Source organism: Pipra filicauda, unplaced genomic scaffold (assembly GCF_003945595.2).
Source record: "Pipra filicauda isolate LSUMZ 115617 unplaced genomic scaffold, ASM394559v2 scaffold193_size2426894_pilon, whole genome shotgun sequence".
Lineage (NCBI taxonomy): Eukaryota > Metazoa > Chordata > Aves > Passeriformes > Pipridae > Pipra > Pipra filicauda.
In genome coordinates this window covers 1,730,490-1,755,723 of record NW_024104302.1, presented here as the reverse complement: position 1 = coordinate 1,755,723, position 25,234 = coordinate 1,730,490, and the positions used below count along the sequence as shown (strand labels likewise).

Genomic DNA, 25,234 nt, shown 5'->3' with positions numbered 1-25,234 from the left:
GGCCCCGCCTCTGGTCTCGCGTATTCCCCCGCCCCCCTCTTTGCGGCCACGCCCCTGTCCCGCCGCAGGTCACGCCCCCGCATCGCGGCCACGCCCCCGCCCCGCTGCCGCCGGTGCTCCCGCTGTTCCCGCCGGTGCTCCCGCTGTTCCCGCCGGTGCTCCCGCTGTTCCCGGCGGTTCCGGCGGGCTCGGGGCGCGCGGGGCTCCCCCGGTGGAGCGGGCCCGTGCCAGCCCGGCGAACGCCCCCACGGGATGCGGGGGACGGGCCGAGCCCGGCGGGTCTGAGCCCGCTGCCCATCCCGCCCCGGTGCCCGCCCATGCTCGGTGCACCCGGCCCCGCCTCTGTTGCGGGCCCGGTTCGGTCCCGCAGGAAGCGCTTGCCGGGACAGCGCCGGTCCCGCCCCGGGGCAGCCTGGCCTCGACGAATCGCCCCGGCAGTCCCGGGCCCCTCTGGCTCCCCGTGGCGGCGCCGGGCAGGAAGCGGCTGCTGGCGGCGGCTTTTCCTGACCCGGTGGCCCCGGTGGTGGGGAGCGGGCGGTGCTGGCTCCTGCCCCGGCGGGGGCCCCGTCCATCCCCCCGCCGCGGTGCGGAGCGCCGGCTGCCCCGGGGCGCCTCTCCCCGCTGACTCTGAGGGGTGACCCCGAGGGGAGGGACGAGCAGTCTCCGCGTCCCGCCCGCATCTGGGAGCTCCGCTGAGTCAGGCGGGGCGGGGAGTCCCTGCAGTTGGAGCTGGTTCCATAGCACTAGGGGATGCCTGCATTTGCCCTGAGCAGGGGAAGCACTGGGAGAAGAATCCCAGGCACCAGGATCCTGACCCTGCACGGGCCAAGCCCCTTCTTTGGCACTCCGGGTGGGGCTTGGCCGGGAGTACCGGGGATGCCAGGCTGGGTGGGGGGCCCAGGCCTTTGGCTAGCAGCCACCATCCCATCCCTGCCTGTCCTGTCCCTGCCCATCCCCTCCGGATGCCCCAGGAGGGAGGTGGCCATCCTCGCCCCGGGGCCATGCTGAGATCATTGGGTGTCTCCCTGGCAGAGGCTCCTGCCACCCAGCCGGAGACTCTGCTGGCTCCACCAAAGAGTGGAACTGGGGGGCTCCAGCCCTACGGCCACTGGAGTGCCAGGGATAGCTTCCAGATGTGGCCACTCATCTGCAGAAGGTCCCGTGGTGCCCTGGAGTGATGGCTGCTGTGGCCTGGGGAGCATCAGACAGCTCTGCCAGAACCTCTGCTGGGGAACTAAAGACCGAAGTAATCTTTCCACAGCAGGCAGGGTCCCTCTGAGCTGTGCTTCACTGCAATCCAGTCCCCACTTTGCACGTCTACAGGTGGCTGTTAAAGGGGAGGCTTTAAGCTGCACTCTGCCCCTGGCCAGGGGTGAAATGAGCTCACCTGGCCTCAGCTCGGTCCTATGAGGGAATGCTGCGGACCCATGGGCTGGGGTCACCCTCAGTTGGGGGACATGGGCCCCTGGGCGGGATCTGCTCCAGGAATAGGGGGCTCCAGCAGAGCTGGGCAGGCACTGGGCTGGGCGGTGCAGGAGGAAGGCATTGGGGCCAAGGACTGTCAGGGTCGGCCAAGTCTCTGCCCTCTCCCCACCTCCTCGTGCCTGTGGGCAGGTCACGTCAGCACCCTTCCCTCCTCGGCCGCGGGCCTGGGCAGGGGCTGGAGCTGCCCCAGCTGTGCCGCCCGTGGGGCAGATGTTGGGGCCATTGGTCCCCCTGCCTCCCCCATCCCTGGGCGGCAGCGCCCGTCCGGGGACGTTGTGCTTCCCCGTCCACTCCCCCCGCTGCTGGGCTGCCTGCCCTCCACGCAGGAGACGAGGGATTTCACAACCCAGCCCAGACAGGATTAAAGAGAAATACACAAGTAAACAAATCGCAGCCTCGTAAGGCTGGACGTGCTGTGCGGGGAGCAGAGCCTCCGGGCCAGCGGGTGAGGCACGGGTGTCGCGGGTGCTGGGGCGCCGGAGCAATGCCCGCGGGGGCCGGCACCGCGCGGCACGGCGGAGTCCCGCCGGCAGAGCCGCTTCAGAGCAGCGCTGAGCAATCTCATTTTTCACACGTCTCCTGTAGTCAAACTGCCCCTGTCAGAGGAAAGGAGTTGCTTCCTGTTATTTCCATTGAAATCCTTGTCCCGGTCGTTAGCCGGCAGGCTTTGGCAGGATGGCACCGCTCGCACACACAAGCTCCGGCCACCTCTCCCAAGGGCTCCTGCTGCTCTGGGGTAAGTGCGCGGGGGGCGGCCCCGGGGGCTCCCCACCTCACACCACCCCGCATGTGGCCGCCCTCCCACTCGTGGGGCCCAGGGGACGGGGTCTCGGCTCAGCCTGACCCACCACCTACCCTGGCATGGGACCAGCCTGAGGGTGGCTGGGACAGCCACCGACAGCCTGGCCAGGGGTCAGTGGCAGGTGGGTGCTGGGGGCAGCCCCCACCACGCTCATTCCCAATCTAGCAGGGAGCCCTGCAAAGCCCCGAGCTGCAACGGGAGCCGCAGCACCACAGGCAGAGGGGCTGGATGGGACCATCGGGGATAGAGACTGGGACAGGGTGGGCTGCCCTTTCCTCAGCCACAGTACCAGCCCAGGAGCACCCCGTAGCCAGTGCCTGGCTGTCCCAGAGCTCCCCATGAACGGCCTAGGCAGGGCCCACTGGGGCCCGCCAGCATTGCTGCCCCACACCATGGGCCCTCAGCCAGGGGTGGAAGATGGATGGGGCGGTTTCCTTGGGCCATGGGGCCCCGTGGGGCAGGCGAGACATGCCCCACGCCCTTGGCAGGCTGTGCTGGGCGTGGGACTGATGGCAGGCGGAGGGGCTCTCCGGCAGTGCCGTACTGTGTCCAGTGCTTCCTCTTCCTGCCTCAGCCCTGTCCAGCTGCAATGCAGCCACCCAGGGCAATAGGGCGGTGCCTGCGCTGGCTCCCCATGGGCAGTGGTCATGGCTCACCCCTGTGCTGTGACCACAGCCCAGGGACCACTGCCACCAGAGAGCTCCTCTGGGCCCTTCAGCAGCTGCCCACAGCCTGGCTGGACCCCTCTGCACAGCCTCTGCCCATCTGGGGGGCTGGACACTGTGGCCCCAGCACGTGCCAGGAGTAGGGCAGCTCACTGTCCTGCGCCCCAACTCCTGGCTCCAGTGGCCCCCAAGGGACACTCAGAACCAGTTCCCTGCTGCAGACCCAGCCTCTGCTGAGGCAGCTTCTGTGCGTGGAGCCCTACTAGCACCTGCCCCCCTTGACCCTGTGTTGTTCCTCACCCTGTGTCCCCCCTTCTGCAGTGCTCCTGGGGACTGGGCTCTGCCACACGGACGCCGAGACAAAGGGCTTTGGCCAGGATGCCGGGACAAGCTCACCCATGGCCATGTCCAACGGGACAGCCCAGCCCATGGGTGAGTGCTGGGGCTCAGCAAGGGCTGTGCAGCCCCCTGGGCCCAACGGTGCCCTGGCCAGGGCTGGCTCTGCACCATAGGGTTATCCTCCCCCTTTCCGCTGGCTATCCCCAAAATAGCTGGCCCGTGCCAGCCAGCAGCAACCTGCCCTCCCACTGTGCTCGTGGCATTGCCCTGGGACTGCTGTGGAGTCTGGGCAGTACCCCAGGGCTGCTGCAGGGTCTCTCCCCTCCCTTGCCAGTGTCTCTCCGGCTGGCCTGGGTGTCACCTGGCAGCAGGGGCAGGCAGGGATGTGCCATGGAAAGGGCGTGCTGCCCGTGCTCAGCACCTTTCCCCACAGAGGGAAATTACTCCGACATCACACAGAAGTGCTGGGATTACTTCGTCTACCTGATGAGGAATGTGACAGCATCGGAGCTGTGCGAGTGGAAAGTCATCAGAAGGTATGGGGTGGTGGGACCTTCCCCTCTGGCAGCAGGGCACAGGGGCTGGGCAGTCCAGAGGGGTGCTGCTGGGCTGGGGATGGCCTGGGGGTCTGTGCCCTGGTGCCCTGTCCCCTGCCAGTGCCCCGGCTGTCTCCCCAGGCCCTACAGCGACCTGCAGCTGTGCCTGGAGCTCTGGGCCGACCGCCTGAACTACAGCTACCCCAACGCACTGGCGGAGCAGTACATCTTTCAGAGCCACCACCGCTACTTCCACAACTGCACCCTGGAGCACCCGGTGTACTTCGACCCGCCCGAGGACGTGCTGCTGGCCATGATCATCGCCCCCATCTGCCTCATCCCCTTCCTCGTCACCCTGGTCATCTGGCGCAGCAAGGATGGCAAGGCACAGGCCTAGCGCTGCCACCCCGTCCCGCGGCGGGGCACGGACCCCCGGCCACCCGAGCCGTCCCGTGGGCTCCCGGGGCCACCGCCCCGCGCTGCTGGGGCGGCCGGTTCCTGCCTTCCCCCGCGCCGCGGCCCGGGATTAAACGCTTCTCCCCCCACGCCTGGCTCTGCTTCTTCCGTCGTTCGATCCCGCCGCGGGCCTGCCGCGGGCCCACTCCCGCCGCCAACCCCGCCCCGGCATGGGCACGCCGGCAGCTTCTTGCCGTGGGGAACGTGCCTCGTGGGACACCGGGACCGGGAACACGGGGACCGGGAACAACGGGACCGGGAACAGGGCGGGGCCACCCCGTCCGGGAGGGGCGAGGCTCGGAGGGGGCGGGACTGCGGGGCGGGACCCTGCAGGGAGGGCGGAGCCTCGGTGGAGAGGGGCGGAGCCTCGGTGGAGAGGGGCAGGGCCTCGGCGGAGTGGGCGGGGCGCCGCGGCCGCGCCGGAAGCGGGCCGGGCCGGGCCGGGGCGGAAGGCGGCGGCGGTTCCGATGGCGGAGGCGATGAGCTTCGCGTGGCCCTGGCAGTACAGCTTCCCGCCCTTCTTCACGTGAGCGCGGGCGGGCACGGCGCGGGACTGGGCGTGGGGCTGGGTCAGGGCCAGGGGGATCAGGGCGGGGGACGCGGGGCACCGGGGGCACCGGGCCCGGGGGCTACCGGTGCCTCGGCGGCCCCGCGCTGACGCGACTCCCCGCAGGCTGCAGCCCAACGGCGAGACGAGGCAGAAGCAGCTGTCGGCCTGGTGCGCGCTGGCGCTGGCGTACAGCCGGCGGCACCGCCTGCCCGCCATGACGGTGCGGGAGGCGCAGGACATCCCGCTCTTCGCCAACAGCCGCCTCCAGCGTATCCTTTGGGCCCGGTGCCCGCGCCCCCGTCGCCCCAACCCCCCGACCCCGCCTCCGTCAGCGCCTCCTTAACCCGCGCCCAGGGAAGCTGCCGCTGGAATCCATCCAGGTGGTGCTGGAGGAGCTCCGCAAGAACGGTGGGTGCCTCGTCCGTCCATCCGTCCGTCCATCCGTCCATCCGTCCGTGCCCCGGAGCGGAGCCGGTGCCCGCCCCGCAGGACAGCTCCGTGCCGGGGCAGGGACTGCCCATCCCATAGATTTGGGCTATGCCGCAGCCCAGGCTGGTTCCTTTGGCCATCCCTGCCCGCGCCTCCACGGGACCCAATCCTGCCGTTGCAGGCAGATTTAGCTGAGGAGGAAGAGGGGTCTCAAAAGAGAAATCGATTTCTGTAGACACAGCGATATTTAGGAAGTTGGCGTGAGCAGTTGGGAGGAGGCTGGACCCTGAGGCTGCCCCTGGGTGTAGTGTCTGGCATGTGTCCTGAAATCTGCACATTTCATCCTCACTGCTGACTTGTGCTCTGATTCAGTCTCTGTTCCCTGTTGTTTTTAGGGAACCTGGAATGGTTAGATAAGAACAAAACCAGCTTTCTGATCATGTGGAGGAGACCAGAAGAATGGGGAAAGCTCATCTATCAGTGGGTGAGAGAGCTGCACACCCAGACCAGGCTCAGTGTCTGAGAGGACAGGGGGTCCTGGCTGCTGTTTGGGAAAGACCACTGCAGTGTTCTCCTCTTGCTTCCTCATTGCTTTTACCTTTCTGCTTCCATTTCTCCCTGTTGCAGGGAGGGACGGGGTTATCAACAGCTTCTTGCTTGCTGTGAGTTGTGGGTGCCACTGGCTGCCCCCAGTGCCACTGGCTGTTCCCTGGTGAGGACAGGACAGTGTCACTGTGTGTGGTCCGAGTCCTCACTGCAAAATGTGGGCAGGAAGAACCGAGGGGCAGGGAAGGAACCATCTTCGTCCCCTCAGGCTGCACTTCTGACCCTGCTGCCCCAGGCTGCCGCTGCTCCTTGAGTGCTGTGCACACTTTATGTCCCGTGCTCTGGGATGTACAAGGATGTTCAGCCACATGGATGAGATTTGCTGTGTTGCCTTTCTGTTTCCAGGTGTTGAGGAATGGCCTGACCAACTCTGTGTTCACGCTGTACGAACTGGCCAGCGGGGATGATACCGAGAGCGAAGGTAATGTCAGGGCTCGTGGTCTAGAGCAGGTTTTCAGAGCACACTGGATTGGAGCATGTAAACAGTTAATTGTCAGATTATAGTTTTGTAGATTAAATATTTTGAAATCTCACACGCAGACTTGCCCCCCACACCACTGGCACGTGCTGCTGCGAAGGCTTTTAACACTTTGCAGGAACATGTCCCTCTGTAATTGCATTTTCACTTCCCCAGTGCCCAGCGCTTTCTCTGGTGAGGTGAGGGGTGTTTTGTTTTCATGCCGAGCTCCTGCACTGCCTTAGAGGCTCCTGTGACTCATCCCTGCTGTCTGGTGTCCTTCAGGCTTTGTTCCTGAAGCAGTGATGTAGGGATGAGCCTGTCAGTGTAGCCGTGTGACTCTCGATTTGCTGTAGTGTTACAGTGCTCTTCAGAGCCCTCTGCTGCCCCCAGTCCATGGACCTTGCAAGCCTGTTTATTTCCTGATGGGATTTTTTTTTTCCCTATTGATGAGGATCTTGGTCCTTCCCTAGAGTTCCATGGCTTGGATGAGGCTATGCTGCTCCGTGCCCTGCAAGCCTTGCAGCAGGAGCACAAGGCTGAAATTATCACGCTGGATGACGGCCGAGGCGTCAAGTTCTTCTGACAGGAGGTCCCTTCCCTTCCCCAGCTGCAGTCTTCAGTCTCGCTGACAAGGGTCACTCCCTGGGCCTGGATTCACACCCTGACTGCAAGTAGCTGCATCCTCAGGATTTCTTGGGGCAAAGAGAGTCTGCGAACCCTTCTGAAGACATGACTTAGAAATATCCCAAGATCCTCTGTCTGTCTGTTCTTCCTCTTGATGTGCTTGAGAGGCTAAAGCTGCTCCAAGCAGTTCTGAGAGGGACCACCCAGTAGTGAAACACTGGGGCTGCTGCTGGTCCCTCTTCCTGTGACAGCCTCGGAGCAGTCCCAGCTGGCTGGTTGAGCTTGTCCTCAAAGGGCCCCCCATCCCTCTGCCAGCCACGTGCCTGGGCCCCCCGGTCCCACTGCAGTGCCCAGGGGTGAGGCAGGAGCAGGGGACTGGCTGTGGCTGCTGTGCTGTGGAGGCCCTCAATGGCAGAAGGAAATGCACTTACTGCCAAACGCGCTGGGGGATGCCAAGGAACTAATTTCAGGTGATTAAAATGAAATGTATTTATAGAGCAGCCTGGGTGTTTTCATCTGTCTTTATTTTTCCATCAGAAACAAAGTGTACCAGATTCCTGCCCTTCAGTCCTGTTTCCTCTCTGCCCTGAGGGAATGCAGCGGTGCTGGCGAGGGCTGGGCCTCCCCCAGGTGGGAAGCAGCAGCACAAGTGCTTTTCTCCACTTGGCAGGGCCATGGCCCGTGGGAGCCCTCACTGCCCATCTCAGGACAGAGACATTTACTTTAATTTTGTGCATGCAGCCTGCTGGAAGCCCCTGGGTTTGTGCAGAGGTGACGGGGTAAGCTCTGTACCACTGTGGCTGGTAAAGGGATGACTCAGCTTTAGACTCTTGGTGCTGACAACAAAGTCCCCAGTTTGTTGGAAGCCGTGGCCCAGGTACAGTTGCTGACCCCGTGAGTCCTGGGGAAGCCAGGTGGCTGTGCTGGGGCAGGATCATGCTCGCCTTTCCATGGTGGAGGCTGGGGGCAGGGCTGGAGTGACCTTTGGTCAGACCAGTGTGGTTGTTCTGGGGGTCCGGCACCTGCCCTGGCCAGTGCTGACCAGCATCTCCAGCCTGCCCTGCCCTTGGGGACAACCCAACACTGGCGTCACTGCCGCTGACAGCCAATGTCAGTGTCAGGGAATCCTCGGTGTAGGTGAGATGCTGGAGTCCAGGGGCTGCAAAATTTAAAACTTTCCATTTTGTAGCAGGAGCCCGTTGACCTCAACGTGGTGGGATGTGCTGCCCTGGTCTGGGCACATCTCTCTGGAGCTGCAGCTGAAGCTTAGGCTTCCTGTCCGTGCCCAGGGACAGCAGTGCTGTGGAGGAATTCCTGAGTGCCAGCACTTCTCTGCTGGAGAAAGGCACTGGCAGCGCTCGTGGTGAATCACTGACACACTGGGCAGGTGTGGTCTGCAATCCCTATGAGCTCTGCCATGGTGCTGCCATGCACTGACAGCACTGAGCAAGGCCAGCAGAAGCAAAGGCTGTGCCACAGTGTGTGCCAGGAGCCCCACAGCACGTCTGACCCCACAACTGGCTCAGGCTCTGCTCAGCCCGGGACTCACTGTGTCCCTTTGTGTCTGCAACCACCGAAGGCTCTGTGTAGGATCTGTCTGCTACCAGTGTCTGCCCTGGACTGCCTCTGCTTCCCTCTCCATGCCACTCACATTGCCCCTACCCTCCCTGTTTGCTCTGCCTGCCTCTGTGGCCGCAGTGCTGTGCCTGAGGGCGTCTGCACTGGATCCCAAACAGCGAGCCTCCAGCAGTCAGGCTCAGGGTGTCTGTCCTTGCTGTCTGTGTGCGTGATGTGGACCTCCCAGCACTGTGTTCCGAGCTGGGAGTGCTGTCTGTAACCTGGCTGTCCTTGAGGGAGTCTGTGTTCTTAATTAAATTCGCTCCCTTCTTAGGAAATGGCTGATGTGATATTAGATAAGACTAAAACTAGCTTTTTCGTTCCAAGGCGCTCCTGGCAGCAATTCCCTTCTCTTTTTCAGCTTCCTATTTAGTTTGCTTACTCAGTGAGAGGAGAAGCAGGAAGAGTATGTCCCCTTTGCAGAATGGACACGGTGTAAAATTCCTTTTCCACACCCTCTGGTCTTGTTATTAGAGGCCACATCCAGCCGTGCCTGTGCAGACCCTGTGGGACCAGCTGCCCGTGCCAGGCACCATGGTGGTGCTGCTGCAGTGAGGTGTCACTGCCAGGGCCATGGGATGGGTCCTTGGGATGGCAGATGTGCTGCCGTCCTGGAGGGAGCAGGTGTCCCTCTGTGGAGGTGCTGCCCAGCCCAGCCCTGTGGAGGTGGCTTTTCTGGGGGGGGGGGGGGCTGATGCAGCCCCCTCCTCTGGCCCATGGCCCCTCAGAGGCCCTTGCTGCGTCTGGCCAGGGTGATTAGGACTCACTGGCTGGGGCGAGGCACTGCTCAGGGGCTCTGGTGCCGAGATAAGGCACTATCAGGCCAAGCACACTCAGATCCCACTGGTCAGGGAGGTAAGGTGCCAAGAGGGGGTTTATTTAATGTGGCTGCTTAGGAACAAGAGTTGTTTCAGTTTGATAAATTCATATGTTGGGATAAACTTGCAGGCGGGTCCCATCTGTACCTCTGGGCTGAGGAAATCCTCCGCAGTGATCTGCCCAGGGTTACTGCCAGAGCTGAGGTTTGGGTGCCATCTTCTTCTCCCTGAACTCACATGGGTTAGAGCAAGAAGGGGCAAGGCAGCTCCTGTGGGCATGGGGTGGTGAAACCAACTGTGAAAAAAGCTCTGGGTGTCCCTGGAGCCCTGGACCCTTCCTGGGATGGGCACCTTGTGCCACGCAGCCCCAGCTGTGCATCCCCATCTCTGGAGGGGGACACACACCTTTGTCTGGACCCATCCTGGCCTTTCTGTGATCCTGCCCTGAGCTCCGGAATCAGAACAGACAATTCCTGGCAGGGCTTGCTGGAGCCCAGAGCTGAGCAGGGCTTTGATTCATGATCTGATTCTAAGGAGAGTGATTACACAGTCCCCTGTTCTCTTCCTGGCAGCCAAATGCAGGTGAGAAATGGGTTATGTTCCCTGATTGCGGCAGTTCCTCAAAGCAAGGGCTGGCACTGGCATCCACAACCCAGAAATGTCACCCTGATAACGCTGGGGAGCTGCAATGGGCACCTGATTGTGGAGCAGGAGCCCTCTGTTTTCAGGCCAAGTTGTCTCCAGCTTGGTGCCCCCGGCCAGGTCAGGAGGGGAACTGTGCCCCTGCCTGAGCTGCCTGCCCCCTGCCAAACTCTGGTGTGAGGTGGCATTTGGCCGGGGATGACTAGGGAATTTCTCAGACCACTCATCAGGGATGTGTGGGAGGGCAGCAGTCGGAGCAAACGTCACCCCTAATTTCCTCTCCTGTCTGCAGGGGCCTCACTGGACTGGAATACTCTCCTGCGCCTCTGGGATCTTCCAAGGCATCTCATTTCATGATGAAAAGCCTCGATAAGGGGACATGTCCCTGCCAGCAACCAAGCCGGGATCTTTGCCTGTCTCTGTGTGTCTCACTGGAGAGAGATGGGGCTCCCTGCCAGTCTGGGCCATGTTCCTGTGCCCGGGCAGTGCAGGGTCCCTGTCAGGGAACCCTGGGTGGGGGCAGCCTCAGAGCTAGCCCACAGGGCCACGGGCAGCATGCCCCCCTTTCTGGCGGTGCTGAGAAGGGCTGGGTTCACCCGAACAAAGTGCGTTGTTTGATAGAGCTGCGTCAAACCGTGTTGCACCTGACAACACGAGAGTCACCCATGGCAGGGCCACCCGAGCGCTGCACCCACAGCCTGTTGGTCCCGGCCTTTGGGCTCCCGTGGCCATGGTAGCCCAGTGCCCTGGCAGCAGGTAATGCCCTGCAGGGGCCGGTGCTGGACACAGTGTTCTGCCAGCAGCGGTTGTTCCCCCAGGACCGTGCCCCTCACACACTCCAAGGAGTGCAGGGCTGGCTGGGGATGTCACTGCTCCCTACTCAACAGCCCGTGCTGCACGAGCAGCTCTTGGCAGGGAGGCGTCAGTCAAACCCCTTGTTGGGGAGGGGGTTCCCGGCTCCTCCAGTGCTGGAGAGCCGAGCTGGAAGAGCTGGTCATGTGGGGGGAGCAGAGGGGAGATCGGCGGTGTGACACAGCTTGGCCATGGTTTCTGTAGGAAGCACATTTCATTAAACGCTTCTCCCTCCTCCTGCCGCCAGGGATTTGTGGGGAGCAGCGGTGTCGGACACGGCCACAGCCGAACTTCGGGTCAGCAGCCCCAGTTGCCCGGCGTCACACTGTGGGTGCCAGGTGCGTTTAGGAGGAAATGGCAGTGCTCCAGTATGGATCCACTCCTTAATGTTTCCCGTATCGTTGAGTAGAAACAATCTGACCTCAGGGAAAAGAAATTAGCGGTGGCCTCAATTGCTTTGTGTTTTATGTAAACAACCTCACCGGCAGAACAACCTCCTCCTTCAGCCTGGAGAGACAACACGCTCTTGTCCGGCTGTTGGCTCCCGCGGGGCTGACACACACCTTGGACTCTTCCTATTTGCGTGACCCTAATTTCAGGATTTCAGACTGTAGTGAACCCGAGCAGGGCTGTCTGGGGCGGCGTGGGGGGACCCGTGACCGGGCAGCGGGACGCGGCTGCTCCCGGACAGACTGCTCCGTGACCGGAGTCAGAAACTCCGAGGAAACGTCTAAACCAGGCGCTTTCTTATGTCCCGGCTCCGGCTGCGTCGGTCACAGCGGCCTCGGAGCCCCGCAGGGGCGGCAGCGGGCGAGGGGCTGCTCTGCGGGGAGGGGAGGGCGTGAGCCTTCGGGGCAGCCACGGCAGCGCGGCCCCGGGTGGGCGCCAGGCAGTGACCCCCGGCCAGGAGGGGACACCCCACATCTCGGGGGGATGTCCACCGTTCCGCTCCCGGCGGGGCGGCCGGGTGCGATGCCGGGGCTCTCGCCCGCTGCGCGCAGCCTGTGTCCGCAGCCGCAGCGCTGGGCACCGTCCCGGGGCCGCTGCCCGGTGCGCTGTCGGTGCCTGGTGCGGGGCCCCTGCCCGGTGCGGGGCCGGTGGCGCAGAGCGGGCAGGGGGCGGTGGCCGTGCGGGGGCGGGCCCGGGCGGGGCGGGGGCGGTGCCGCCGGGCGGGGCAGCGGCGGGGCTGGGGCCGGTGCCCGGGCCGGGTCTCGGCGGTCCCTCTTGGCTGCGGGGTCGCGGCGGCAGCGGGTGCGAAGCTGCGCGGGAGCGGCCGCCCCGGCCGGGCTGAGCCGATGCTGGCGGCCGAGCCCGCCGCTGCCGGAACCATGTCCCAGCCCGAGGCAGAGCGGGCGGGTGACGGCTCCGCACCGGAGCCGGAGCCGGAGCCGGGACCGGGGCTCCCCGGACGGGGCCCTCACCGCAGCCGACGGCCCTCGGGTCGCGACTCCCGGCGCGCCTCCTTCCGCTTTAACCGGCGGAGCTCTGCCGAGCTGGAGCTTCTGGGGTACCCGGCGCCGGACGGAGTGCTCGGGGGGTCGCCACCGCCGTCGGGCGTCGTCGGGCTCCGGGAGCCGGAGGAGACGGAGAGCGAGGAGGTGGAGACGCGGGCGGTCGCCACCTCCCCCGACGGCCGGTTCCTCAAGTTCGACATCGAGATCGGCCGCGGCTCCTTCAAGACCGTCTACAAGGGGCTGGACACGGAGACCACCGTGGAGGTGGCTTGGTGCGAGCTGCAGGTACGGCCCCTGCCAGCGCCTCCGCCCCTGCCTACTCGTGCTCTACCCGCGCCCGCAGACCCCTGCCTCGGGGCAAGGGGCTCGAGAGGGGTACTTGGACCCTTCTCCGTCCAGTTTCCCTGGCATGTGCAGGTCCCCAGGCCTGAGCCCGCTTACCCCTGCTGCCTGCCTGAAAGCTGTGTGGGACCCGTAGGGCACCTTCCCAGGCCAGAGCCTGTTCTAGCAATGGCAGGGACTCTCGAGCCCCCACTTCTGCCAGGCACTACCAGCCAGTCGGGCAACAGCAGCCGCGCAGGGCAGGGACCTGTGGCTGGGCACGGGCTCCCCTCGCTGCCCTGCACTGTGCCGATCACTGCCAGTGCCTTGGTGCCTCGCGGGGCTCCTGGCCCGGGCCCAGACTCCTGCTTAGCACCGCCGCTCCTGGCCCTCCTGCCCATCACGTGCTGTTTTCCGTTTGCCTTTTTGCCGCCTGTGCTTTGGAGCATGCCAGGGGACCCAACCTCTTGGTGCCAGTCCCTACTCTGGGACTTTACAGGTGGATCCAGGATGACCTGCTGAGGCTGAACAACCCCCTGCCTTTCTGGTGCCCACCAGCTTGCATATTTTCCCCTGGGAGGGCAGCGAGGGCAGCAGTGCCCTCCCTGCCCGTGTGTCTGTGCCAATGCTGGAAATGGCTCCGAGGTTTGCTCCAACAGCCCTTGGTTTGCTCTGGAGCACGTGCCTGCAGCAGGCAGGGGCTGGGTGTCAGCTGGGAGCAGGGTACAACACGACCTTGATGTGCTCTGCCTGCTTGACCTTTGCTGAAGTAGAGTCTGTGGGCACCTGTGTGTGGTTTCTGTGATGCTGCCAGGGGCTCTCTGCTGGGAGCAGCTACCTGTGGTTTTGCAGGTCTCTGAGGAGCGTTCCTCTCTGCTGACATACTCCTTCATCCCCTTTGCTGCCTTACAGCCTGACAGCAGGATGCAGACAATGGGATGCTGAGGGCAGTGGTGAAGATGTTGCTTGTGCAATGCCTTCGCCAACTTATTGTTTTTGATGGGGGTGATCTTGCCCATGGAGGTGCACAAGGAGAGCTGTGCCATGGGGCTCCCTTTTCTCCTTGAAGCCCCTGGGGAAGGGCTTTGGTGAAGTCCAAAGTCTCCCACAGGCTCCTGGCCCTGGGATGGCTGCTGTGGTGGGAAGGTCCAAGTCCTTGTTGACACAGAAAAACATGTCTTGCGAGTTTGTTGAATTGTTCCTAAAAGCTCACTGCAGTGGCAGGTGTCTGCCTGGGCTGGGTCCTTGGGGTGGCTGCAGCTCAGCAGAGCAAGAAGAGATCCTAAGAGAGAGGCGGGTGATTTCTGGAGGGCTGACTGTAGCCTCTTAGTGAGGAAGGTGAGGATTGCCCCCCGCCTCATGGGTTCCACAGAATTGCTGAGAGTTCAGTCCGGAGCCGACTCAGTTCTCCCACCCTCACACAGCCCCACAGCTCCGTCCAAATGTCCCTGACCTCTGCTGAGTCCCTTTGGGTGGCAGCTGCTGCCGGGGATAGGCTCTCCTTGGTGAGACCAGGACCTTCTCTGGATGAGTCAGCCGTGCCCAGTGCTTCCCATTCAGCTGGCTCCGTGTCCCTCCCTGTGGGTCTCAGCCCCGTGTCACAGCTGTGCCCCAGCTCCCCTGCACTGGCACCTGGCGTGCACAGTGGGACTGGCAGCACATCTCCTTCCCTGCCCTCCTGCCCATCCCTGCAGCTGCACGCAGGCAGTGCTGGTCATTTGTGAGAGGCTGCTGGGGAGTTGAGGCCGCACCATCCAGGTGGGGGAAAGGAAGCTGGGAAGCAAAATGCTCCCGTGCCTCAGTCCAGCAGGCACATGCTGACCCCACTGCTGGTCCTGCGAGTCACCAGGCAGGAGTGGCAGGAGCCACTTGCTTGGTCCCAGGGGAGCTGGCAGGGGGCGGGTGTAGAGAGGCCGGGGTCTAAGCTGAGCTCTTGGCAGGGACCCTCCTGTGAGAATCCCATGGTGTTGGGAGACCTGGCAGACCTGGCTCTCCTTGGCCTACACCCTGCCAGGGGAGCACAACCAGATGCCTGTGGGCAGCCCCAGCCCCGCTCCCCCCCCCCAGTGCTGCCCCCGCACCTCCCCCACCACCCCTCTGCCCCAGCCCTCTCCCCTCCCCACCCACTATTTGGCTTCGTCCCACTGAGCACTCTTTATCCAGTGTCTCTTGTCCCCAAATCCGTGTCCCACAAGGGGCTGAGGGCACAGAGGCAGACTTTTAGAAGTTTGTTTTTTTCAGCAATCATGCAAAGAGTTGGACACTGTGACACAAATATGGGATTTGGAACCGCAAATAAAAGTGGTTGTGGTTCTGCCATTTTAAAAATAGCTTTGTCCTGTGCATGTCACAGTTCTCCTTCTATTGCCTTTCAATTCCAAATGAATACCTAACCTCAGGCCTGACCTGTTCTGCACCAGCGAGCCTTGTCCAGCTGCTGTGATGGATCCCAGTCCCAAATCCCATCTCTCCCTACTGTCCTCGCCCTGCCCTTCCCTCCTTGGAGTCTGGCAAACTCTAGGTTGGTTTTGCCTGTCCAGTCTTCCTGTGAGACCCCTCTGGGGACCTGCCCAACCCCATCCCCTCGTACCACTGCCCCCTACTCCTGAACGCAGCGTCTGTCTGTGCCTCCTGCCTGTGTCCACAGCCCCGCTGTTTGTGCTTTCCAGCTTTAGCCCAGGACTATTTTTGTGGTAGGTGCTGCGGGCAATGGGGAAGGAGGAAGCAGGGAGGAAACCGGAGGCCCAGAGTGGGGTTGGGCTGTAAATACCTGTCTGTGAGTGATTTTCCTGTGGAACCCCTTGGGGCTCCCCAGTGGGCAAGAGCATTCTGGGCAGCGGGTGCTGTCGTGCCTCCCCTGGCTCCAGCGCCCAGATTGGACTGGTAACCTCAGCTAGCAGCCCCGGGGCTGTGGGGCACCTTGTGTGTGTGCTCACATGCCTGTGAGCACACGGGAGCTCCCTGCTCGGCAGGGCAGACCTGTGGGCAGGGCAGTGAGGCAATGGCACCCACTGCTGCTGTAGAGTTGGCTCCTGTGCAGGGGGCTTGGGACTTCCCTGTGGCTGGAGGTGCTGTGGCCACGGCTGGGCACTCTCCATGTGCCCCACCATGGTGTTGCTGTGAATGCTCCTCCAGAGTGCGAGTGCCACTGTGGAGCCAGGGCCCTTGAGGGCTGTGGGAGCAGGACAACCAAGGGCTATGGAAACAGGAGAGCCCTGGGAGTGCTGCGGAGTGTGCTGAGCACCAACACTGCCAAGTGCTGGGGACAGGTCCTGCTGCAGAGGCGAGAGCCATCCTCAGCCACCATGCCCAGCCCTCCCTCCTCCCTTGTTGGCTTCAGCTCCCAGTGTTGGCTGTGCCGGGCTCCCTGGCAGCCAGCTCCTGGCTCACAGGATAGGGCTGGACTACTGCCACCAGCTCCTCACCGTCCCCACACCACCATCCCCAGTGTCCTCCCCCGCCCTGTGCGAGTGCTCTTAGGAGAGGACGTGGTGTGCCCGTGCCGTGCAGCATGTCCGTGCTGGCAGCCCTGCCTGCCCTGCCCTCCCTGGTGCTCCTCCAGCCACGGATCCCCACAATCAATGGGGAGAGCATCAGGATGCCTGGGACTGGGAGCGGCTGCCGCTTTGGTCGTGCATGAGGAATGGTGCCAGGTGAGCCCAGCAGACCTGGCACAGGCTCAAAGGACACACTCAGCTCCCCCAGACTTTGCTCCAGGCACAATGGGAGAGGAAGCCTTTTGCTGGGGTCCTGCCTGGGGTTGGGGGTGGCACAGTGGGGGCTGTACTGGCACAACCGATCCAGGTGGGGTCTGCTCTCACTGAGCTGGGAGAGCCATGGCCACCCACAACTCCCTCTCTGCCCCTGTTCACAGCCCATGACAGCTTCCTTGTGCCCTTGCAGGTCTGTGGGGTGCAGTGAAGCCTCTGGATGCCTCTGTGGGCAGTGGGGAGCCAAAGGGCGTGATGGTGGCTGTGGCACTGGGCAGGGCAGCCGGTGATTGCTGCTGGCCATGCAGGGGTTCGGGGGCTGTTTTCCTCCTCGTGTATGAAAGGTCCCATTCATCCCACTGCAGCAGGCTCAGGTTCTCATCTGGGCTGAGCCGGTCCCTGAGCGTGTGTTAAATGCGGGGGGGATTATGAAGCGGCTCCAGTCCGGCCGTGGGGCCACCTGTGATGCAATGAAAATATTACGAAAGCTGCTGGGGCTGAGGGATGGCAGCCACCGGCCAAGGGGCCGAGCATGGCTCTGGCAGCGCTGGCAGTGGGAGCTCCATGGCAGCTCCGGTTTCCTTGCCCCTGAGCATGGGCTGGGCAGGGGTCCCAGCTGGAAGGCCCCCAGGCTCTGCAGCAGCTGAGCTCATCAGGACCCCAGGCTATGGTGGAGTTGTCAGTGCTCCTGCTCCTGCTTCTGCCCAGGGCTCGGCACTCACAGCTGCCCCGCTCAGGGCAGGATCCAGCTCCTCTAACTCTGTTCAGTCAGCTCCACCCTTCCCTGCACTCTTAGGCTGTGTCCCTCCAGGATGGAGGGTTCCGTCCCCTCCGCTGGCCCCGACCCCAGCTCCACTCAGCACCCTCGGCTTCGGTTTCCAGTTTAATTAACTAGAGCAGGAGGAACATGGAAAACCTGGGCTGGAGCCTCCCCCGCCTGCTTTCCCCAACAAAGGCCTCATTGAGGCTGTCCCGGCACCCCGCCATGCAGAGCTTGGTGCCGGTGGTGCCCCGGCAGGGGCAGAAGGGCCGTGGCCATCGGGTCTGCACAGGGCAGGATGGCAGCCGCTGCTGCAGAGCCCCTGCGTGTCCCCTCGGCAGGACGGCTGCAGGGTGGGCTTCCCTGTCCTGTGGGGAGGGGGTGGGCTCCGGCTGGAGGCTGAGCGAGGGGAGGGATGGGCGGCCCCAGCACAGGACAGCGGGGAAGCACACGAGCTTCTCAGTGCCTCTTCTGTTGTGCACATACCCAGAGCAGGGGGAGAGGGGTGCAGGGAGGCCACGTTCTGGGGCGGCCCCAGCCCTGTGTGCACCGCTGTGCCGGGGGACAGCAGGTCTCGGCAGGACCCCACGTGCCCCCCTCACCCCCTCGATGGCTCCCACAGACGCGGAAGCTGTCGAAGACAGAGCGGCAGCGGTTCAGCGAGGAGGTGGAGATGCTGAAGGGGCTGCAGCATCCCAACATCGTTCGCTTCTACGACTCCTGGAAGTCAACCATCAAAGGGCAGATCTGCATTGTGCTGGTCACAGAGCTCATGACATCTGGCACCCTGAAAACGTGAGCAGGGACCGCTGGATCGGGGTGTGCAGGGGAGGGGGCAGGGTCCCTGCTGAGGTGCTCTTTGTTGCTTGCCCGGTGCGGGCACCTGAGTCTGGATAGCCTTGGCACGGCAGCAGGAGGAGGGTGGGCTGGGGCAGGGCTGGGGTGTGGTCCGAGCCCCACAGGTCTGAGCCCCGGGGGTCTGAGCCCTGTTGGTCCCTGGCAGGTACTTGAAGCGGTTTAAGGAGATGAAGCTGAAGGTGCTGCAGCGCTGGAGCCGGCAGATCCTCAAGGGGCTGCATTTCCTGCACACCCGCTCCCCTCCCATCATCCACCGTGACCTCAAGTGTGACAACATCTTCATCACGGGCCCCACGGGTTCGGTCAAGATTGGGGACCTGGGCCTGGCCACACTTAAGCGAGCCTCCTTTGCCAAGAGTGTCATAGGTGGGGTCCCAGCATGGCTGGGCTCGCAGGGGCTGGGGGGGCTTCAGGGGGTGGGTTCCCCGGGGGTACTGAGCTCCACTGCCACCTCCAGGCACCCCCGAGTTCATGGCACCAGAGATGTACGAGGAGAAGTACGATGAGGCGGTGGATGTCTACGCCTTCGGGATGTGCATGCTGGAGATGGCCACCTCAGAGTACCCCTATTCCGAGTGTCAAAACGCTGCCCAGATCTACCGCAAGGTCACCTCGGTGAGGCCCCAGCCCAGGCGTGGGTGACGCTGCTGGCTGATGCTGCAGGAGCCAGGAGAAGGGGCGGGGGGGGGACAGTCAGCTGAAGCTGTCAGGCCTTGCTACTGCCCAAAATGTGTCACCGGGAAGGTTGTGCAAGTGGTTAAAGATAGCCTGGTCAGCGAGGGGTTGCTGTGCTGGGGCATGGAGCTGCGGGTGGTGGTGGTGGTGGGGCCACGGCTTGGCCAGACCCTGTGTCCCTCACCCTACACTAGGCACTGCCAGCACATTAATAGGGTGGAACAGGAGCAGGTCTGCTTGGCCACCCCCTACATAGGGCATGGCATCTGCCCTGGCCGGTCACAGCCAGTTCCTGCCAGTTCCTGCCTGCTGGGGTGGAAACCCAGAGCCCCAGGGTATCCTGGCCTGTGCAGGCACACGTGGCTTGGCCATGGGAGCTGCTGCAGCTCCAGTGGAGCCCTGGGCTGGTTCTTCTCCGGGCTCTGGGAGCCCAGTATTGCGGCAAGTTGGCACAGAAGAAGGTGCTGACATTCATCACCCCCAGGGCCTGAAGCCCAGCAGCTTCTACAAGGTGAAGGTGCCAGAGCTGAAGGAGATTATTGAAGGCTGCATCCGCATGGACAAGAATGAGAGGTGGGGTCAGAGCACGGGTGTGGGTGGCACGGTCCCCCTTGGCCCCCAGCCCTTGCTGAGCTGTGTCCCCTGCAGGTACACCATCCAGGACCTGCTGGAGCACTCCTTCTTCCAGGAGGACACGGGGGTGCATGTGGAGCTGGCTGAGGAGGATGATGGTGTCAAGTCTGGGCTCAAGCTCTGGCTGCGCATGGATGACACAAAGAAGCTGCACGGCAAATACAAGGACAACAACGCCATCGAGTTCCTCTTTGAGCTCCACAAGGATGTAGCAGAGGAAGTGGCCCAGGAGATGGTGGGGACGGGAACAAGGGAGGCCTGGGTGCTGTGGGGTCCCAGCACCCCAAAGTGACAAGCCCCCTCCGTGCAGGTGGTCCTGGGCTTCATCTGTGAGGCTGATTACAAACTGGTGGCCAAGGCGGTGAGGGATCGTGTGGCTGCCATCAAGCGCAAGCGGGAGAAGCTGAAGCGTGTCCAGGACGTGCCATCACCTGCGGAGCCAGAGCAGCCACCGGGTGTCCTGCAGCTGCTGGAGGAGCTCAAGTCCCCACGGCCACCTGGTGCCCCCGCGCCTGCCCCAGCCATCCCTGGCTCCAGGGACTCCGTCTTCAGCAGCACCTTCCCCCCGGAGCCTGAGGAGCCCGAGGCCGACCAGCACCAGCACTTTGCCTACCAGCACACCAGCTACTCCTCGGCCACCTGTGCGTAGGCACTGGGTGGGCAACAGCTGGGTGGGCAGCGGGGGACCTGAGGTGGGAGGTGGGTGGGGGATCCCTCTCCTTCTCCCAGCCCCACAGCCCTTTCCCAGCCACTCAGCCGGGGAGGGGACTTGCTCTGGTTCATGCCAGCGCTCCTCCACAGCTGACTGTGAGACAGATGGATATCTGAGCTCCTCCGGCTTCCTGGACTCCCCAGACCTGGCCCACCGCAGTTTTGTGGCTGGGGACCCTGCCAGCCCTCCTCCCACCCGGCCCGTGCGCTGCTTCCCCACGGTGAGTGCAGCCCTGTGGGTGGGTGGGGTCGGGGTGGCTGTGGCACCGTCTCACCCTGTCCTCTCCCCTCAGAGCATCGCGGTGCAGCTGCCCACAGAGCGCTTGCCCCCCGCTAGCGGCTTCTCCTCCCCGGTGGACAGGTGAGGCTGGGGGGCTGGGTGAGGGCTGGATGGGGAGTGTGGCACCTGGGAATGGCCACGCTGATGCTCCAGTGCTGGGGCTTCTTGCAGCTACACCTCAGATGTGGCATCGGGCATGAGCGATGGCTGCGAGGGGCTCTCGGCCAGTGAGCAGAGCACGAAGCTGCCGCCCAAGCGAGCCTCGGGGAAGCTGCTGCGGCGCCGAGCCCGGTCCAGGCTGCGCATAACCAACGTGAGTGCCACGGGTGCCAGGCGGGCGCCAGGCAGGCGCTCTCAGACTGAGCCAGCTCTGCCACCCACAGATCTCCGACAAGAGTGACCGGGTGGTGGAGTGCCAGCTGCAGACCTACAACAACAAAATGGTGACCTTCAAGTTTGACCTGGATGGGGACAACCCAGAGGAAATTGCAGCTGTCATGGTGAGTGCGGGGTGAGAGTGAGGATCTGCCCAGCTGTGCTAGGTGCTGACCAGCCCCTCTGCCCCCAGGTCCACAACGAGTTCATCCTCAAGTCAGAGCGGGATGGTTTCATCAACCGCATCCGGGACATCATCCACCGTGTGGAGACCCTGCTCCGCAAGGACGGGCGCAGCGGTGCCGAGCTGCCCAGGAGCCCCGAGGCTGAGGGCGGCGTGGGCAGCCCCGTGAGTGCCAGCCCAGCCCTGCCAGTGCTGGCAAAGCTGCTGATGCTAAGTGTGTCTGGGGGTGCTGCCTGGTCCCAGAGAGCCCGGGGGGAAGGGGGCTAGGGTACAGGGTCCTCCTGTGGTCACTTGCCCACTACTGTGACAAGTGGTGGTGGTCCCTTGCCTGGCACAGCCTCCACCTCCTGTCTCCACAGGTAGTGGGGCCAGGGTGGGGCTTAGCACAGCTTGGCCAGGGCCTCTGCCCCAGTGTTGGGCTTAGCTCATCCTCCTTGCAGGTGGACCTGCAGCTGCAGGGGCTCTCGCGCTCCATCTCCTCCTCATCCTCACTCAGTGGTATGTCTGTGCCCCTGCGTGGGCTCTTCTCGTCCCCCCCAAGCCCCATGCAGGGCGGGGGACAGCTTCAGCCAAGCCTGGGGGGGGGTCTCATGGGGCATGTCCTGCCCTGGCTGAGCCTGGTTGTCACCCCTGTGCTGCAGATCTGAGCTGCACCAGTCCCAGACTTTCTGTGCAGTCCCCCGTCCCGCCATCACTGAGCCGCTCCCCGTCAGAGACTGACCTGGCCAGCCCCGCAGAGGCACCGGCAGCCCCGGCACCGCTGGAGGCCCCCGCAGGTACCGGCACTGGCAGGGCTGGGCGTGTCCATCGCACCGGGGCCGCTGGATCAAGGCTCTGGGGTGCCTGGGTGGGGGGGGGAGGAGGGGGCACTCGGGAGCCATTCCTGATGCTCCTCTCTCTGCAGGCTCCGTGCAGACCTGGCCACTCATCTCAATGGCTCCCTCCTGGCTCACGTCGTCACCGGTGTTCCCACAGACCCCCACAAGGACCTCAGAGGGGCCTGTCCCACCGGCCCTGCCCCAAGCACTCCTATCCCCACAGCCTCTCCCCACGTCCCCTGTCTCCTGTGAGCTCAGCAGCCCCCTGAGCCCCCCTGTGACCAGCACATCCTGGTCCCCCACCACCCCCCTCCTGACCCTGGCCAACGTCTTCTCCTTGGCGGTGATGAGCGTGGCCCAAACGCTGCTGCCCACTGTCTCCCCTATCGCCAGCTCAGGTGGGCACCTCTACCCTCCACTGCTGCCACGGCCAGAGAGTCTTGTCCTGGGGGCCCCACGCTTTGTCTACCCCGACCCCACCAGCACAGTCAAGCCAGTCCCGGCTGGCAGTGGGATCCTGGAGTCAGCAGGGGCTGACGTCCCCACTGCCGGGGGGCCCATATCCTTCCCACCCCCAGCACCAGCCCCAATGTACCCCACAGACAGTGAGACCGTGGGTAGTCCCCTGCCACCGCTGAGCTCGTCCACGCCAGGGAGCCCAGAGGGCAGCACGGTGAGTATGGGGGTGCAAAGGCTCCTCAAGGCTGCTTGAGGTGAAGCTCAGTGCCAGGGGGGCTGGGTGGTAACTGCAGGGGAACAGGAAGCCTCATGGCTTGTGGAACCACTTGGATACAGGGAGGAATGAGTGGGCAGTGGGTTCCAGGAGCAGCAGTGGGGGAACAGGACATGTGGGGGGACATGGGAAGGGGCAGCTGATTGTGCTCAGGTCCCACAGGTGCCAGCTGGTGTCCCCAAGCCCAGCCATTCACTCATTGTGTCGGAGTTGCCGGCCCCTGCCGTGCGCACGGCCCAGCTCTCACCCATCAACGAAGGTGAGGCGGGGCAGGGCTGGGGCTGCACCGGGGCCATGCCCGTGCTGGGGCACGTGATGTTCCCGCCAGCCCATGAGTCCTGAACCCCACCAGCTGCCCCTGTCCCCAGCAGAAGCCAAGCCCCAGGTGCTGGGCCGGTTCCACGTGATACCAACCAAGGACCTGCCTGCGCCCTCCCCTGTGCAAAACGGGAGCAGCAGCGAGGGAGAACAGCAAGTGGGGCCAGTGAGTGGCTCCCCGCCTCCCACGGTCCCCGACACGGGCCACAGCTCAAGCAACGACTCGGATGCAGTGCTGGAGGCAGCGGAGCAGGAAGCCAAGGCTGAAGAGGCGCTGGCCAAGGAGGACACGATGCCAGTGGTGCCGCTAGAGAGTGACCAGGAAGGCCCTGGGGAGGAGGGCACAGACAGCACCCCCCAGGCCGTGCTGAGCCAGGTGTGGCTAAGCTACCCCCGCAGCCTGACCTATGTGAGCAGCGACGACACCGAGAGCGAGGACGAGGAGATCTGGGAGGAGCTGCAGAACCTGCGCCAGAAGTGAGCAGGAGGGTGGGCTGCACCCAAGAGGTGACGCGGGGCCTGCAGGACGGGACAGGTCTTCCCACCCACCCCAGGTGGGAGGGCGATGCTCCTTCCCCAAGGCTCTGCTGCCACACCCCATGTCCTCGCAGGCACCTGGCCGAGGTGCAGCTGCTGCAGAGTGCCCAGAAGAAGGAAATTGAGGAGCTGTACCTGAGGATGGGGAAGCAGCCACCACTGGGCATCGTCTCTCCTGCCGCGATGCTGTCCAGCCGCCAGCGCCGCCTCTCCAAGGGCAGCTTCAACCCCTCCCGCCGCAACAGCCTGCAGCGCCTGGAGTTGGCACAGCCCGCAGGTGACAGCCCCGCTCCCGCTCCCCTCAGAGCCCTGAGCTGGGCAGGGTCTGTGGGATCCCTCCGGGCTGGGTGTTGCAGGGCCGCTGCCCCCGCTCAGGGCCGCTGTCTCCGCAGGCATCATGCGCCGTAACTCGCTGAGTGGCAGCAGCACGGGCTCGCAGGAGCAGCGGCTCAGCAAGGGGGTGACCTTCGCCGACGACTTTGGCCGCATGGTAAGGGTGAGGGTGAGGGTAGGGGTTAGGGTGAGGGGTGGGGGCTGATCCTGGCATGCTCCCAGCTCATGGCCACCTCTCTCCACAGTAGCCGGCTGGCCAGCAGTGACTTCACGAACTACCTCATCCAAGTGCCTGTGGCCCCAGGGTAGAGCCCCTGCACCCCCTGGAGGGCAGTGCCAGCCCCGGGCAACCCAGACCTGTGGTGGGGACCCCACGGGCTCTGCAGGGGCAGTGCAGCTGGCCGGGGGCAAGTCTGTCCCACCTCCAACCCTGTGCCACCGGGGCCCTCCCCGCTGTCCCCAGCCCCTTTGCTGGAGGACATGTGCCAGGTGTCCCCACCTCTTGTGGCTTTACTGAGCTGAGCCCACCCCGGAGCCCCTGCTCGCCCCAGCCCTGCACCACACTGATCTCCATCCACCTTACACACGGGCCTGAGCCCCCTGCCCGCCCTACGGGGTGGGATGAGCTCCCCATGGCCCTGTCACAGGATGGAGCTGGAGCACCAGGAGCCGCAGGATCCAGGAGCAGTTTGTTAAGAACTGGTGTGAAGAAGACATTTTCATAAACATGGATTGAATACGAATGGAGTGTGTGTGTGTGTTTACTGGGCAGGACCTGTGGCTGCTGGCCTCGCTGTGCCACAATAAAGAGCAGAACAGAAAATCCCGCCCCAGCAGCCCCCGAGGGGGTGAGATACTGAGCCGGGCTCTGCCCAGCAGCTGCTCCACGGGCACTGACACGGTCTCCAGTGAGAGGGTTTATTGTAAGGAGTGGTGGGACCTGGGCACCCCTGTCCTTCCCATGGGCACGGTGCCGGCAAAGGCCTCGGGGTGGGGGCTGCCCGCGGGGAGCCCCCGGGACCTTCCCCAGGCTCGCGCTGAGCATGGGGCAGGCCCGAACCCCCGGGGGCGGCTGCCCCGGGCTCAAGGCCCGTCCAGCCCCGCGGGGGTGGCAGCTCAGTCACGGGTCGGACCGGGCCGGGCGTTCCGCGCTCAGCTCGCCGCGCCTTCGGCCCGCGCCCGGGCCCGCGCCCGCGCCGCCTCCGCCTCTTGCTCCAGCTCGTCCAGGAACCGCTCCTGAGACACCGAGTAGAAGGTGTACCCGTCTGCGGGAGGGGTTAAGGAAAAGCAGCGGGCGTGGCCCCGGCACCCCCTGGCCCCGCCCCGCTCCAGCCCCCGAGGATACAGATGCCAAGCGTCACCGCGGCGATGCCGAGCGCCAGCAGAGTGTTGCGGCCGCGGAGCCGGCGCCTCAGGACGCGCTGCCGCTGGGCGTACTCCACCTGCGCCATGAGGCGGCGTTGCTCGGGGCTGAGCCCCGGCTCCCGGGCCGGGTCGATGCGCTTCGCGAACGCCGCCACCGCGCCCGGTTCCTCCGGCGCCGCCATCTTCCCCCGCAGCCTCCGCGCGGCGTAGTGACGTTACATCCGGCGGCGGGCGCTGACCAATCCGAGGGCGCGGGCGGCGCGCGGCGTCGAGTGGTTGGCTGAGGCC

The 25,234-nt window shown here is 64.2% G+C and overlaps 4 protein-coding genes across 4 annotated transcripts; 3 read left to right on the top strand and 1 right to left on the bottom strand.

Moving 5' to 3' along the window:
* The first annotated feature begins 2,153 nt into the window (after positions 1-2,153).
* On the top strand, positions 2,154-4,433 carry RAMP2 (receptor activity modifying protein 2). Its single transcript, XM_027747473.2, has 4 exons — positions 2,154-2,221; positions 3,274-3,384; positions 3,725-3,827; positions 3,969-4,433. The coding sequence occupies exons 1-4, from the start codon at positions 2,161-2,163 to the stop codon at positions 4,222-4,224; spliced, it is 531 nt and encodes a 176-aa protein (XP_027603274.1). The 5' UTR covers positions 2,154-2,160; the 3' UTR covers positions 4,225-4,433.
* A 285-nt stretch (positions 4,434-4,718) lies between these two features.
* Positions 4,719-7,452, top strand: VPS25 (vacuolar protein sorting 25 homolog). Its single transcript, XM_027748113.2, has 6 exons — positions 4,719-4,809; positions 4,957-5,102; positions 5,188-5,241; positions 5,658-5,746; positions 6,214-6,289; positions 6,799-7,452. The coding sequence occupies exons 1-6, from the start codon at positions 4,751-4,753 to the stop codon at positions 6,909-6,911; spliced, it is 537 nt and encodes a 178-aa protein (XP_027603914.1). The 5' UTR covers positions 4,719-4,750; the 3' UTR covers positions 6,912-7,452.
* Positions 7,453-12,136: 4,684 nt separating this feature from the next.
* On the top strand, positions 12,137-24,324 carry WNK4 (WNK lysine deficient protein kinase 4). Its single transcript, XM_039380392.1, has 20 exons — positions 12,137-12,620; positions 17,749-17,921; positions 18,130-18,350; positions 18,442-18,599; positions 19,144-19,232; positions 19,308-19,527; positions 19,603-19,933; positions 20,094-20,224; positions 20,297-20,364; positions 20,455-20,596; positions 20,667-20,783; positions 20,852-21,007; positions 21,283-21,340; positions 21,484-21,618; positions 21,747-22,333; positions 22,556-22,652; positions 22,765-23,188; positions 23,323-23,525; positions 23,641-23,738; positions 23,827-24,324. The coding sequence occupies exons 1-20, from the start codon at positions 12,177-12,179 to the stop codon at positions 23,827-23,829; spliced, it is 3,855 nt and encodes a 1,284-aa protein (XP_039236326.1). The 5' UTR covers positions 12,137-12,176; the 3' UTR covers positions 23,830-24,324.
* A 161-nt stretch (positions 24,325-24,485) lies between these two features.
* LOC114001092 (cytochrome c oxidase assembly factor 3 homolog, mitochondrial) lies at positions 24,486-25,167 on the bottom strand. The gene is given in 2 exon segments (XM_027745980.1): positions 24,486-24,846; positions 24,927-25,167. Coding segments are annotated over 2 exon segments (354 nt in total). The 3' UTR covers positions 24,486-24,733.
* Between the last annotated feature and the right edge of the window lie 67 nt (positions 25,168-25,234).

Excerpts from the sequence above, each read along its gene's own strand:
- RAMP2 (XM_027747473.2), top strand. The coding sequence starts at position 2,161 with ATGGCACCGCTCGCACACACAAGCTCCGGCCACCTCTCCCAAGGGCTC. Across the intron at positions 2,222-3,273 it reads AGGGCTCCTGCTGCTCTGGG|TGCTCCTGGGGACTGGGCTC; the intron begins GTAAGTGCGCGG and ends CCCCTTCTGCAG. Across the intron at positions 3,828-3,968 it reads GAGTGGAAAGTCATCAGAAG|GCCCTACAGCGACCTGCAGC; the intron begins GTATGGGGTGGT and ends CTGTCTCCCCAG.
- VPS25 (XM_027748113.2), top strand. The coding sequence starts at position 4,751 with ATGGCGGAGGCGATGAGCTTCGCGTGGCCCTGGCAGTACAGCTTCCCG. Across the intron at positions 4,810-4,956 it reads AGCTTCCCGCCCTTCTTCAC|GCTGCAGCCCAACGGCGAGA; the intron begins GTGAGCGCGGGC and ends GACTCCCCGCAG. Across the intron at positions 5,747-6,213 it reads GAAAGCTCATCTATCAGTGG|GTGTTGAGGAATGGCCTGAC; the intron begins GTGAGAGAGCTG and ends TTCTGTTTCCAG.
- WNK4 (XM_039380392.1), top strand. The coding sequence starts at position 12,177 with ATGCTGGCGGCCGAGCCCGCCGCTGCCGGAACCATGTCCCAGCCCGAG. Across the intron at positions 18,600-19,143 it reads TCTACCGCAAGGTCACCTCG|GGCCTGAAGCCCAGCAGCTT; the intron begins GTGAGGCCCCAG and ends CATCACCCCCAG. Across the intron at positions 19,528-19,602 it reads AGGAAGTGGCCCAGGAGATG|GTGGTCCTGGGCTTCATCTG; the intron begins GTGGGGACGGGA and ends CCCTCCGTGCAG.